This window comes from Zophobas morio, unplaced genomic scaffold, assembly GCF_036711695.1.
Source record: "Zophobas morio isolate AGI-343-1 ecotype UQ-CSIRO unplaced genomic scaffold, CSIRO_AGI_Zmor_V1 ptg000024l, whole genome shotgun sequence".
In the NCBI taxonomy this organism is placed as follows: Eukaryota; Metazoa; Arthropoda; class Insecta; order Coleoptera; family Tenebrionidae; genus Zophobas; species Zophobas morio.
Window position 1 is genome coordinate 20,479,639 of NW_026972129.1, and position 16,164 is coordinate 20,495,802.

The 16,164-nt window shown below is 33.9% G+C and overlaps 1 protein-coding gene across 8 annotated transcripts in view; it reads left to right on the plus strand.

Annotated features, from left to right (window-relative positions):
- Positions 1-16,164, plus strand: part of LOC135135110 (sex peptide receptor) — a 333,985-nt gene that overhangs the window by 269,839 nt on the left and 47,982 nt on the right. For all 8 annotated transcript variants that reach the window (XM_064064095.1, XM_064064096.1, XM_064064098.1 and 5 more), the window contains one exon: positions 11,493-12,154. In XM_064064095.1, the coding sequence (XP_063920165.1) occupies positions 11,771-12,154 (384 nt within the window). In that variant the 5' untranslated portion in view covers positions 11,493-11,770. The remainder of the gene's footprint in view (positions 1-11,492; positions 12,155-16,164) is intronic.

Below are 16,164 nucleotides of genomic sequence, written 5' to 3' on the forward strand. Positions count from 1 at the left end.
GTTGCAAATCGTGTAAATTATGGGGTCCGACTTAATACACTTTGCATTTTAACGAAGAGAAAATAATTCAGATGCAAAGAACCCGGTGTCATGACTAATAGCTAAACGTCCGTTCAACTAGATTAGTCCAACAATCGCCTGAAACGTTTAAATCACCATCACACGACGACAGAGCCGTATTTTAATGAGAAAATATTATCTGATTATGCAAATTTTCCGCAGCTTCCACCAGCAAAGGCCCAGATGAGTAAAGTCGCGGTTTATGGGCATCTATTTAGTTAGGTGCCTACGAAACAACTTACGCATTTATAGTTTAAATGTAAATTGCCATTTACTGCCAGACCCTACCACATTGTCCTTACTTTTAGTACTCGGGTTAATAGGGTCCACATCTGCACTTTCGTTCTTTCAAATTGCGTTTGCTAGAGACTGTTGTAGATTTATCCACTTCAGGAAAATAAACATTTTAGTGCGCGAACAATATTGTATTGTTGGTGGAATCCCGCGACATTTATTATATAATAATTTTATCCCGTTTAATACCTGTTGGGTTTATTGTAATATAAACAATACGCATTGTCAGAAAATTCGTGTGCTGTTTAATTAACGTTTGCAAATAAAATTTAATGTCCCCGCTGGGAATGCCAATGTAGTGTCTATTTGAATATAAATTCGACTAGGAGGCAATAAATATTTCATACGTAATAGCATCCTAGTCAAATTAATAAAACAGAAATGCTGGCGCTGAACATTCATATGATAAACGTGTGATAAATCATTGGGTTATAAAGTACAATCAAGTTTGACATTCGGATCTACATATAATGTTTACTTGAATTAAAATCCATTCGAAAAAGTACTCTTAGGGCCTTCTAGTAAACGAACTTTCCCTGTAACAAAATTAAGTGTTTAGCTCTGATGACGGTGTACCAGATTCTTTTGAAACATGTAAGCATTATTTTTGATAATATAATTTAATATTCGTGGCGTCGACAAAGTTTATTACTGTTTTTATGAATAAAAAATTGAAATTTGCGAATCAAACACCACGGAGAGTTGCCATATGAAAGAAAAGAGAGAGCAAATGAAAATTCATTTATTTGAATTATATTAATATAATTATTAAATATATATTATTAATACATTCATTTGCATATTTAAAATTTTATTTTAAAAACACAATTAACACAATTTTCATACTGGACTAAAATGTCAACAGCTATGTTTTTTGTGTTGACTTATCAGTGTGTAAACGTGTAATTGATAAAAACGTTGTGATTTTACCACTTAGAATAGTTATTCTAAGCTAAGCGTTATCTTAAGACTGGTAATTAAAAAAAAATCTAAATTTGAGTGAGGTACTATTATCGTTTATTACTTCCACCAAATAAACGGTAATGGGCCCGAATACGCATTTTCCACGGTTGTTTTAGTTGTTCTTATCGAGATACCAAAGTAAAACTATTATGAGAAGAAAATGTTGAGTTATCAAAATCCTTTAGGAATTGACTAATGGCTTATTTTTTTTGAAACTATATAGTTAAGTATTACGTTGGCGATTTGAACAAACGCTGCTTTTCCAGACTTTTTTACGTCGACTGTGGCATAGACTAAGGAAGCATTGTAATAGGAGTCCATCGGACGACTGACCACTTTCATGTTTTCCCGACGTTTCATGACCCTAGAGTACGAAAAAATAGGTCGCTCGTTTCCATCTTTCTATCGCCTGTGTTGATTTTAGACAAATTTTGTATGCATATTACGAATATCGTGTAGATGGTTAAACACAAACCAAAATTTGGTTAATCATCACCATGAACAATAGGATGACGTCATTTCCAAAATTTACATTAGTAAATTTTATTTAAATTTTCTAAAATAAGATACTCCTGTACGTGTAGTTTATGAATCCGTGTTGAGTGTTTACCCTTGACATGCAGATTTGTGTAACAAAAATTTAACATTGTATAACATTTTCAAATTTAATTTTGAAAGCTCAAAACCGAATGCTCCGAAATCTGGCAAACGTTTTAAGGTTATCGTATGGATAGTAAGCCGTTAATCAAAATATTTTCGTTTTTGGCTTCTTTGAAAATGATTACGTTATTTAACAATTTTGTCAAATAAATTTTCATCAAACTTGTAAGATTCTTAAACTCAAAAACTGCTCTAAAATAGTTATTTATGCAACAAGTGCAGGCGACGTAACAATTGTCAATACTTCAAGTGCAAAAACACTTTTGCACGTGTTGCATACAACATTTTTTCTACAATCGTGGGTATAATGCACCAGTTTTATTGGAGACTTAAATAAAATTCTACAACGACTAAAAGGTATCATCATGCTGTCTTCTGTTAGTTAGCCGTGACTACCATGACAACCAAACAATGTTCCCAAAAAAAAACCAATTTGCAAAATAAAATAAAATACCATAAATAAGTATTGAATGAGTGTTTTGAACCGTGCTGACCTCAAAATGAGCGATTCGAGCGAAAATGAAACAAACCTTTAAACTACCAAGATGGTCAATGCGGCAATATTTAATTTATTGCCCGAGAAATCCCGAAAACAATATGATCTGACATACAACCGGTTCAAAGAATGCTGTACTGACAAAAAGGTTGTCCAGTTAACAGAAACCATGCTTCTCCCTTATTTTTCCAATCGGTCAACGAAGGTAAAGCCTTCTACCCTCTGGTCCGAATATTCCATGAAACGTGCTTCCCTTTCGGTGAAAGAAAATATGGATATAAATAAAATTTGACCTTGATTAGTTTAGTTTAGTTTAGTTTAGTTTATTACGGAAAACTCCATTTACATTAATATAGAATTGATAAAAATTACATAAAACCACCATTTACAATCTAAATTAATTGAAAATAAATTCAAATTAAACATCAAATTAAACATCAACTCCTAAGTTAACAATTTTTAAATAAAATATAAACAATTTTTCTTCTAAATATGTATAAAGGGTTTGAGAAAATATCTACTGATCTATATCCCGCTAATATATTACCTAATTGCATCATTCGCCTAACTGCGTTGTTCAAACTCAGATTTGTTTGTGCAACCGAAACTCGAAAAATTTTAGCACCTCTGGTTGTACATATATTCGAAACCGGTGCATAAAATGATAATTTTGATAAAATATCAGGCGAACGTAAATGAAAATTAATAATTGCTTGTAAGATGCAACAATCCGACATTGTTCTCCTTATGTGCAAAGGAGGAAGTTTAAACAATTCCATGACCACATCATATTCTCCTGGACGATGTGCAATCCCCATTTTAAATTCCATACATCGTAGAAACTTTTTTTGAATTCTTTCCAAAAGTTCAATGTCTGTTTTATAAAATGGATTCCAAACTGATGAGCAATATTCAACCTGAGATCGTACAAGTGAGCAATAAAGTACTCTCAATGAAGTCGTTGACAGCATATGACAATGACGCCACAAAAAACCCCACATATTTAATGCTTTTTTAAATATCATACTATAATGACTCTTGAAAGCTAACTTAGAATCGAAAACGACCCCTAGATCCTTAATTTCATCCACGATCTTGAGTGAGACATCATCAATCGCATAAGAGGGAATAAAAACGTTCCGTAGATTACTATTACAAAAAGAAATGGCATAACATTTATTGACATTCAGAAATAACTGATTCTTTAGGCACCATCCATGCAAACTGTTTAAATCGAATTGTAATTTGATTGTGTCCTCAAAGCAGCTGATTTTCTTGAAGATTTTTAAATCATCCGCATAAAGCAGAAAATTAGAAAATTCAAAATTAAATTGCAGGTCATCAATAAAAATAAGAAACAAAACTGGACCGCAATGTGTACCCTGTGGTACACCTGAAGGGACTTCGAAACTATTAGATTTAAAATTTCCAATTCTAACTTGCTGCTGTCTCCCCGATAAAAATGATAACAACCAATTCACTGTGTCATGATGAAAGCCAAAGTAATTTAATTTAGAGATTAAAATATTGTGATCTACTATGTCGAATGCCTTGGCAAAATCGGTGTAAACAGAATGAACCTGAATCCTGGCTTCGAACGCCTCATTAATAAATATAGAATACGAAAGCAAATTTGACAGAGACGATTTACCCTTCATGAAGCCGTGTTGATTACTTGTCAAAACTGAAGAAGACAACCACTGGAGTTGTTTCGACACAATACTATCCAAAATTTTGGGAATAACAGATTGGTTGCATACACCCCTATAATTCTCAACGTTATCCTGTTTTCCATGCTTAAAAATCGGTATCACATAGCTCTTTTTCCATAAGTCCGGAAATATTGCAGTGCGAAGTGAGGCTTCAAATATCATAAACAAAGGAGTTGTTAGAGTAAAAATACATTTTTTTAAAACAACGCTTGGTACTCCATCAGGGCCAATCGAAGCGGATGCTTTTAGATTACTGATAGCCTCAAAAACGTCAACAATTGTAACTTTTAAACCACTATCGAAAACCTCCTGCTGTGGAAAATCACAAATAAAATCTCCATCGGATGGTTTCACATAAACCGAAGAAAAATATTTCGCGAATAAATTCGCAATGTCAGCTCCATTGTCAGCACTTTCCTCATTCAATGAAACAGAATTAGGAATACCATCAACATTGCGTCGGTCACTAATAAACCTCCAAAAGAATTTAGGATCACGTGAAATGCTCCTGTCAACTTCTGCAATATATGAGGAATACAGTTGTCTATTACGGTCTTTACACGAAGACCTCAAAGTTTTAAAATGTTGATAATCGACCAAACTGTTAGTATTTTTAAACTTTGAGTGAGCCAATATTTTCTGAAAACACATGGATTTCAACTCTTTGTCAAACCATTTAGGGTAAGATGCCTTATTCTTAATTAATTTCTTTGGAGTAAAAAGCTCAATACCAGTGAAAAGTATCTCATATAACACGTCAACTTTCTCATTTACATTACGACTATTAAACTCGTATCCCCAATCAATCGCCGCAAAAAAATTGTTTAACAAATCATAATCTGCATTAAAAAACTCATAAATATAGTTTTCTAGAGGTAAGCAAGCCTTGGAACAACAAGGTAATGACCAGGTATAAGGAACATGATGAATACTTGCTTTAAATATTGGGTCTAATGCAGAAAGGATTTCCAAATTATTAATGCTTGAAAAAACAAGGTCAAGAAATACACCTCTTTGATTAGGAATGAAATTCACTTGATTCAAATTCAGAAACGAATATGTAGTATTAATAAGATCAAAAATGCTGCGAGACCCCCTACATGATAAAACATGGTTGTCATTCACATTTATATTGGGTATATTGAAATCACCCGCAATAATATATTTACAATCAGGAAATTTCGAAAAGAGCTCCTCTATATCTATACAATGCCTTCTATAAATAGTTTCGCTAGAGCTAGGAGGGATATAAACAGATATAAATAATACCTTTAAATAAATACTCTCCACTATCTGACTACTAAAAACAATCGAAGCATTAATATCCTTTTTCACAGCAATTAATACCCCTCCCCCCCTACTCTTACTGCTAATTCCCAAATCTCTATCCGAACGAAAAACATTAAAATTATGTAAACCCAATTCACTATTACTAACATGAGAGCTTAACCAAGATTCAACAATAATAACAATATCATATACACTAACATTTACACACTGGCTTAAATCATCAATTTTAGAACTAATCCCACCCGTATTCTGAAAGTAAAAGTTTACTAGTTTTTTGTCTGATGATCAGTAACATTCCTAGTACTAATATGTGCTATATTATCTTTATAATTTAGAGCAATGTTAGATTCCCCTTTAGATTTACGATCCTTAAACTCTTTAGTAGTAGCCGCGTTTGATTCTCTTTGTATCTTAGTTAAATCTGCATGAAAATGATTTATCTTGCTGGGATTGTTCTTATTAGATCGCAAAATGCATTTTGCCTCTTCTTTGTTCTCAAATACCAGTTTCAGGGGACGCACAACATTAGGTTTGGGCAAACCCAATCGGAAAATCTTCTTAGCTGTAGGAAAAGTACCCAATGGCTCCAAGATTGAATTAATAAAACTAAGATCCGACTTAACTCTATCCTCAACTTTACTCTCTTTTGATTCGGGGACGTTAAATATCAAAATATTATTACTACGTTCCTTGCGATCATTGAGCTCGCAAACAACATCATTAATGGTGATTGAAGCTACAGCTTTCGGAGCTGAATTGATACAACGATTAAATTCACTCTCTAAATTTTGTACATTGTTTTCAATAACCGATATTCTGTTATTTAACAACTGAAACTTCTCATCTATCATTTTCGAAAAATCAGATCTGAGTTCTGTTTTAAGTTTCTCAAACTGTTTTTCAAATAACTGTTCGATATCCGAAAGAGACACAACTGTATTTAGAGATCCGAAAGACACAGAACATTTACCACATGTCCATGAACTATTCACAGCTGTTTCAGATGGTGTCAGTTCACAGCATTTTAGATGACAAATTTTTTTGCATTTAACGCATTTGACTGATGGCGTTGATGGTGTAACCGCAGTTTCACAGATTATACAGAAAGCTGGCATTGCTGTAAATGAAAAGAATAAGGGGAAAAACAGGGACACAACAGTTCACACCAATAGGGCCAGTTATGGTGACTAACGAGAGACAAACAGTGCAGACCACGGAAAGGAATGGTAATGAACACAGGGTATAAAACGATTATTATTAAGCTGATATTAAAGTGCGCAGGAAGTGAAAGTTAATCACACTCTAAAGAAAACCCTAAAAAACTTGCTGATAAAATAAAACTTTAGTGCACTACCAAACGTTTTAAAAGGAATTATTATTTAACTATAGCTCACCTCAACACTAAATTTTAACTTCAGGTTCCAGTGCACAAGGACTTACTGTGGTATAAAACTGAGAATAATTCAAAAAGGATATACACCAGAAAAACACGAAAACTTAGGAGCAATCTAAACGTGATAACTTGCTGAGATAAGGTTTCCGTTCTGACATTAGATTGACATTAGAGTGCAATAAACTTTTTCTTGCACTAGTGCAAGAAAGTGCCATTTTTTGCACTCTAAACCATTGACGTATGAGTCATTTTTACACGAATGTAGAAAAAAAAACTTGAATAATCAAGAAAAATCGTTGTTTCCCCATTCTGTTTCCAACAAAATTTTCGTGTACGTCCTTTTAACTTTTGACAAGCAGTAATTTTTCTTCACTGCAGTGTTCACTGACTTTTACACAATGGAATTTTACTGTCTTCGAATTTTCCTTGGAGAAACAGACAACTATCAAGTGCTCAGCGTCTGATCAAACATTTTTACTCAAAGGAAAAATTTGAGTTTGAAAGTGCAATTCTGGAACATGAGGATTATAGAACTCCTAGAACTGTTATTTGCCAAAGATATAGTAATTGTGATCGAAAATTTGAAAGATATTTGCAACAAAATATAGTATAGCAAAAAGAGCTATAAAAAACCTAAATAGAATCTAATGGGAAAATCAACAAAGAAATAGAAGCCCGAAGAACCAATTCTTTGGGAAAAGGGAAGTACCAAAAGAAACAAATAAAGTGTACCAGTCAATGGTGAGACTGTCACTACTTTACGGAAGCGAGTCGTGGACCTTTACAACGAGAAACAAATGGGGACAAAATGGAGCGAAACAAGATCGCACAAGATCGAGAGAATTGGAAAACAATAATTAGATGTGCTATATAAAATAACCACACGTTGTAATTTTTAACTCTTACACCAAAAAAAATAGAAGGACTATAAATTAACTAAATAAGTAAATAAATATATACATAATACGCCGCTAGTCAAAACCTAAGCGGTAAGTGTGACGACTCACTATGTTCTTCTATCTATTTTATCGCATCTATTTCCTCGAATTAAGGGTTTCGTGTCACACTAAAAAATATGATACACAAAATATTGGCAATCATATTATATTGGCAACTCAGCTGCAAAAACCGGACTCTTTTCGCATCAGGTATTGCGACGATATTCGGGTGGGACGGTCCGGAATCTCGCCGATAACGTGTGGTTGCGGCGTACCTGAGTGCCAACCCTTGGGCCGACTAGTGCCGCTGATATAGGAAACACGTCTGGCCGACCTAGGCTTCCGCGGCGATCTTCACGCCGTCGGAGGTAGCGCCTTCGGTTGGGCGCCAGCTCCCTCTCCGGGGGAGAGAGCGCCGGGGTTGCTCTCAAGCCGGAGACACGAATCTCAGTTTTTTTCAAAACCAAGGCACCAGCCACAGCACAGGCAACACCTCTTCTCTGACGCTTTAAGACCGAATCCTCTTCTTCGCGGTGTGCGTCCCGGTTTCCGGCCCGCGAAAATTCGCTTCGTTACAGTTCATAGATCTATTTTACAATAACCTTAAATTGATCAACCTTTAGCACAATAAAGCGCTCTTAATGTACTTCAGGTTACTAAGAAAAGTACAACTGCGATGCATCCCAAGGATCTAATCGAATTTTTGCTGAAAACCAGTTCTTATCAAACTGTCCATATACAGGTTGCGATTTTAAGAACGACTAACAATTTTTTGGAAAATAATTTAACACACAACCAACGCACAGGGGTCTAGAGGTTTCCTTCTCTCTTTTATGTGAGTAATGAAGAATAAAACTCACCCAACAATTGAGATACAAAAATTAAAGACCAAATGAATAAACAAAGACTACATCAAATTAATGTTGTTGTCTGTAGAGCTTGTGTTTTTCTTATTAATGAAGCATCGAAAAATGTTATAGCATAGCAAATATGAGAATTAATTCAGTTTGGTGCAAGGGAGAAGATAAACTGCGTACTAAATAGAGAATACCACGTGTAATAACGTAAAGTGGACTTATCTACTAAATGAGAAAATGGCCATTTATCATTATTGGCCTCTATATACCTTACGTAACACTGAAAATAATTAAGGGCGGTTTCAATTAATTAACAAATAGAAGCAATTTATCAACCGTTAATCAATTATTCAACATAAAACGTCATAAGTGAGGGAATATCAAACGTAAATTAATAAACGTATTCACAAAACCGTCAATATTTTACTGCATTTACGGCAAAAAGATAATAACAAGTGACACTGACATAGATCAATTACTTTGATTTAATTTATTACTACAAAATAACCATGGGAAAATACAATAGACACAACTAAAAAAAATGTAAATGGTGATATAGCTTGATGTTTAAACTTCAGAAGACATAGATACGAAAGTAGATGCCGACTGCCTTTCCAATTATAATAATAATAATATTTATTCCTACAGGTAACATCCAATTACAGGAATAATATCAAACTAACTAAACTAATTCATGACAGTAACTAAAAAGGTATAAATATTGAAAAAACAAAAGTATCTACAGCTAATTAAACATTAACCCAAATTAACGATGCAATTACAAATACTAACACTAGAATCAAAATTAATATCACATAAATGTGCAATTTTGTTGAATAAGTTACACATAACCGACACTGGCATTATAATGGAATGATGATGATGATGATGTCATGATTGACGTAGGTGTACTAGGACGTAATTGGTCGATAGTTGTTGCTAGGCAAACCTTTTGGTGTGTTTGAAATGATGTTACAGTTCTTCAGATGATGAGATTCTATAGTACTTGGACAACTCTGATTCCTAAAACTAAGAAAGAATTTCAAAGTTTATTTTCCCGATACATGTGTTATTCGTTGTGCTTCAGAAACGGAAACATTAAAAAAATCAATCATATTAATTAAAAATAAAACCTGTAGTAACTTAATTGCGAAAGCTTAAAAGATTATTTCAGAAGACTCGCAGCTAAATGTAATAAATCAAACTTTTTCAGTTCTCTTGTGTATGTGAATAACATGTTAAAACATCGTCGTGAAAGCTTCCGTGAGCAGAAGTTTAGAAAAACATTTATTTGACATGAAAAAACTTGAATGTATAAAGATTTGCGGCTTAAGTGACTGACAGATGGCTTGCGGACGAAGTGTCTGGAGTTTATCCACTAAGATCGCTAAACACTGCTTCCATCATAACAAAAGTCAACAAGATTTTGTCGACATAAACCGGTTTTTTTATTGACTTGAGATTCAGCAAACTGCTTCTAAACTGAAAACACGCACACATCAGTGTAGTGGCCCAACTGGGTATCTTTTACTCAATAGTTATTCAATGTTTGCACAAATGCAGCAAAATAAACTTGACAATAATTTTTTTGCAAAAAAATGTTATTTTATGGAGTAATTACTAACTTTAATGAGACTTTTTTGCCAACAAACAGTTTCGGATTTGTGTTGGCATTTCCCTTATTGACTATGCTGTGATCTACTAATCGTTAAATATCGTATGTTAATTGCAGTTTCGGGGAAATAACAGACATCAAAGCCTTTTATCACTGCCGAGCAATTAATTCCGCTAGATTTGCCCCTATCGGGTTACAAATGTCAAGCGAACCATGTTTATTAACGTAAAATTTAACAAAATTAGCAAAATTAAGTTGGATTTGATTGCGTAAAATGAATATCGTTAATATATTAGGGGGTGTCATGTAGTATTATATATATTTTATATTATATAAAATATAAAAATACAAAATTGTAGAAGCTATTTGCGTATCATGTTAGCATTATCTAGATAATATTTAAAAATTCCCGTCTATTCTGTGGTCATGTTCAAAAATATATTGAGAAACATTGACTTTTCAAACCTTCCGGATGTGGGGTGAGTTAGGTGCTCTTGATGATGATTGATGACCTTTTTGTTTGTTCAATATATTTATAGAGTGAGCACTTCTAAAAGTTTATATCCTTTAATACTGCCTCTCAATATCATCAATTTTCTTATAAAACATTCTAGTGTCAATGTTGAATAATTTAAATTCTTCAGTACTGTTAAATGTACAAATTATAGTCATTTAAAGATATTGTAATTGATATCTTCTTAAAATCAAAGTACAACACGACATCAACAAATTATCAAGTTTCACTGACTTATTTAAAAATAACACATTTATGTATTTTACATTTATAAAATCTGGTATGGAATGCTATCAAATTTGCTGCATGCGTTTGTACACTAATCTGTATCCAGCTGTTATTTGCACAATAAGGCTTGAAAAATCCTGTCAAATCTAAGCATATTTACATGATAAAAAACCATCATGCAAATTGCACTCCTACTGCATTCTAATCAAAGCAGCGATTATTATTGTGACGTGTCCGCTGATAAAACGAAACGGTCGCCTGGATGCACATAACAATAAACCGCCAACAAAATCTAATCTGATCAAAGTTAAATTATCTTTAAAACGTGAGGGAAGCGAATATCCAGTCTCGGTTGTTATGGAGCTTGATTTTGCCGAAGTTCGTGGAAAGCTGCATAAAATGCGATGCACAGAAATTTGCGGAAAATCCTCTAACAAAAACTCCCGCGTCTTAACTTTCTTTTTCTTTTCAGATTTCACGAGGAGAACCAAAATCGATGGAAGAACACACTGACTTTTCCCGACGATGCTAATTAACACCTCGGCCGAACTGCCGAAAATGTGATTTTTACCGATCTCCGAATTTACCCAAATTAGTTCCGAGTGCATTTTCTTAATAACGACAAACTTTGTTCTGGTAATTTGGCGACGATAATGGCCCCAACTTTTCCTAATTGCCCCAAGTTACGAAAAATGTGATTCAATCTGGAGATGGAAAAGCGCGTCTGAGCTGGGTTAAAAATCGGCAAAAATGAACGAAGAAGAGTTCAACCAGTCGTTGGTGGATTTCAACAATTCCATCTCAGACTTAACCCCACTTCTCAACAAATCGGAAGTTATCACCTACATCAACATTACCACCGAAATGCCCATTTCCTACGCCGTTCCGCTGTACGGGTACATCATGCCCTTCCTCCTTATCATCACCATCATCGCGAATACTTTAATTGTGGTTGTGCTGAGTAAAAGACACATGAGGACTCCGACGAATGTCGTGCTGATGGCGATGGCGCTTTGTGATATGTTTACGGTTTTAATACCAGCTCCTTGGCTCATCTACATGTACACCTTCGGGAACCACTACAAACCCTTGTGGCCCATCAGTCTTTGTTACGCCTGGAATGCCATGCATGAGGTAAGTGCAAACGCAGGTTATTTTTGTAATCACGCTTTGCGTTAACACGTTCAACTTATCATGATAATTTTATTATCACCGCAAAAGCCAGCGTTATAGACCCAATTAGGGGCGAATTTATGTAAATGGGGCAATTAGCTCTTCACCCGTTTCTTAAAAATGCTCTCTGAAGTGTTCTGGCCACAAAAGAAATTAGTGTTTGTAATTTGGGTAGGCCTGGTCCTGGCTCATGTAAGATTTAGGAGAATGCTCTGGTTTTTATGGCTGTACGGCGACCGAGTTGACGCAAAGTAGAATATGTGATTAAAACCAAATTTGCCTTTTGCTTTGTAAATCCACCATAATCAAACAAGCAGAAAGCGAATAAATTTGTACACGACATTTAGTTTAGAATTAACGTCTTAATTATTTAATAATCTTTAGTTTGTACAGCGGCACCAGACTGAAACAAATTAGAGTATACAACTCAGGTTAGATTTATTTTGATGGAAACGCAACTTAATCGAACGGATCTACTCGTAATATAATTATTCTAAACAATCGCTTGCACCGTTTTAATCACTCGATCTCGCTGTGATTCGATAGTCATTTTCATTCAATTTCATGCTTTAATGCTATTTGTCGGAATGCGCCAAACAAAACAACTAAGTATTTAAATTTTAATAAAATCGCGTAACCTTTCGCTTTGTGCGTCGTTGTACACTTAACATCTAGCTCAATACGCGAGCTTTGCTTATTTAATATAGTGAAGAAAACGCGTAATCCACCGACTGTGTGTTCTTGATATCTTCCGTCTGTGTTTAATGATCCATTAACTAATTCTGGTTAGGAGCTAAAAATCAACAAATTTTGTCTAAGTTGGTAATAGAATTAAGCAAATCTGAGATCGTTTTGTTTGTTGATACGAACTGAAACAGTAAATGTTGTTCACGGTGTATATCGGCAATATATAAGTAACATCACTCCAGACAGACATGAAATCAGATACCCGCAACAAAGAGCCGAAATTGTGTTACCTTCTAATTGCTGTTTGTTGTATTGTTTCAACCGAAACAAGTTAAACAGAAAGTTTAATGAAACCAAGGATCAATATGATGAATTGATGAGGAGACATTTGTATCAGTACTACATTTCTATAGTCACGTGTGTGTATGAGTGTGTTTCTTAGAAGTTGGTTGAAAATCATCGTGGAGATAACCCTGGGATTAATACGAGTATGTGTCGTATCAGTGAAAAACTTTGAACTAGTTCTAATATAATTCTTTGAAATATTCATTGACTATTTTCTACCTTGTTTTTACGAGTGTCAGATTTAATATAACTTCAATTTCGAACAAACTCTTCACTCAAGTAGGGCTACGAAATCGGTCAGTGGACTCAAGTCTTGGATTTGGTGGAAACAGTTTATTGTGATAAGATGACAAAATCGGTCGATAAACACAGTGGAAACTCTTGACGGCATTAGAGTAACAAAAAATTCACTTTATAGTGATTCTGCGAACACTAACGATGAAACAACGAAACCGGTCTCAGATACCATAGGTCATTGCTTTCACTCAAAAACAATGCACCTGAGGAAAAAGTAGAAAGTGGACATCGTTCATTTACCACGAAAGACGAAAATAGCGGGTAGAGAAAATTCCATTTTTATGAAACCTTTGTTCCTAAATTGAAACTCAAAGATCGTTTAATATTCAATTCAAATTCAATTACGAACAGTCTTTAGTAACCAAAAATTTGTTTGCACGTCCACTATACACTATATTCACCTTTGTAATGTGCAATTACAGAGCTTTCTAAGACGTCTGAATGCCAATTTTAGCACTCGACCAAACCCTTAATTAAAGGCCTGAGAGGCGCTGTCTCTTGGTGAGTTACTGAAAATATCGGTAAATGCCGACCAAATCTTGTACTGTGCGGGAAATAAGTTTTGTTTGTTGCATACTGCTTTTTTACACACAGTTACAAAAAAATTCTGATTCGGCTAGGTGTCTGCTAAAATAAGACCGATTTTGACAAATGACATCCTCTAAGAAAAGAGAGGGTGGGTGGGCGGGGCTAGTATCTGCTAAGATAAGAGCGATTTTGGCAAATGAGATACCTTCTAAGAAAAAAGAGGGCGGGTAGGTGGGGCTAGTAAAACGGGGTCTCAAAATTAACTCAAAAACAGGTCAGGTCCCAATTTTCCAAAAATATAACATCAAAGTCCTCCAATATTGTTTTAAATAATTTACAAAAAAAAATCCATGGGCTCCCATTATGGGTGCCCAGAGTCTTCCGAATTAAAAAAGAAACACTGCGGCACTAAAGACTTTTTCATATAAAAAATAAAACACTAAAAGATTTTGACTTTGTAAGTTCATCCAGCAACAGAACACCAGATTCCTTTAAATTTATCCCAAAATAAAACACCAAAATTTATTGCGAACATTTTAAACGTAGGATTTTGAATACTCGAACAATTGTTGTCAAACGCAATTTTATCAAACTATTACAAAAACAACACACCCATATCTTTTCTAATTGAAATGGTAATTAAACATGGTCATAGGCGAGAGAAATACGAACTAAAAGTTTTATTACTAGTTGTTGTGATAATGAATGTGTTGTTTAGTTGTTAAACGTAGCAAAATAACCAATTTAATCATTATAACTCGACCAAAATGTAAGAAGGAATTTTTTTATTAGTTTTTCCGAAGAGTTAATCCGCCGTTTTCCAGACACACGCTATAGCATGATGAAAATTGAAAGAAAATAGTTTATCAACTTTTTTTGGCGCAATTTTTACATCACGTATCTTTAAAAACCTATAATCTCAATAATCACAAAAATTTCGGAACACGGTTTTCACCATTGTTTTCAGCTTACAAAACTTTAAACATCACAAAAAAGCATTGTAGAATTTTTTCTACAGATACAGCAAAAGCAGTTTCTTCACTGGTTTTTCACTCCATTCATATTTTTTCTTACCAGTTACAAAACACTGGTTTTATTTTTCTTTCAGTCTTCACTTCTTATAGTCCAAAGCTTGTTAAGGTTACCAGCGATCAGAGGTCATGAAGAAATTTTAAATTTTTGGACCATTTAAATTTTTTTGGTTGTCTGTGAATATGTGTCAATTTTTTAAGAAATTTAAGGATATGTACAGGGAGAAAAGGCACTATAATAAAATAAAAAATTCTCACTTTTTTTTCATTTATCTGAATTTTTATTGTACTATAAAATTAAAAAAAAAACTCTTGCAAAGTTCAATATTTTTGTTACTTTCGATACGTTTTATTTGCTTTAGTAAAATAATATTTTCTTAAAGCATTTTCTACGTTTTATTTTATAAACATGTTTTTAGGTAAGTAACGAAGAATCTATTTTTAAGACTTGTTATGTTTTTCTGAGCAATTCAACATTTTACCAAATTTTACGTAAATTTCCATTAGCGAATAATATTAGTCAAAAAAATAATATTTTTTTTAGAATAATTGGAATAATTTAGGAATGTTACCGTGTGAAGCTAATAAAGCTATTTTTGACATTATTTTGAAATTAAAAAAAAAACTGACAAATCTGAAAAATAAAAAAGTTAAATGGGATTTTTGCAATGTACTTTTTTCGATTGGTTTTTCCTAAGCAGTGAATTTACGTGTGCTGTTCTTCATTTGCAAATTTAATATCATTACTTTTGGCTAATGTCCCCTCGAGATAACTCACTCTATATGTATTTCTTTATTAAATATTTTTGGAAATGTCGTCGATTCTTCTTATGTTTTTGTTATTTCTTTGATCTCTACCAAAAACTTGATGACAATGTTTCAACGAATTATTAAAAATTTAATAAAGTGAAATTTTCACAGAAGATCAAAAACAATGGGTGTTAAACGGATTTATTGCGATCAAATTCCGGGGAACGGTCTGGAATTTTGCCGATAACGCGTTGGGGTGGCGTGCCTCGGTGCCAAGCCTTGGGCCGACTAGTGTTTCTAAACAGAAATACGTCTGGCCGACCTAGGCTTATG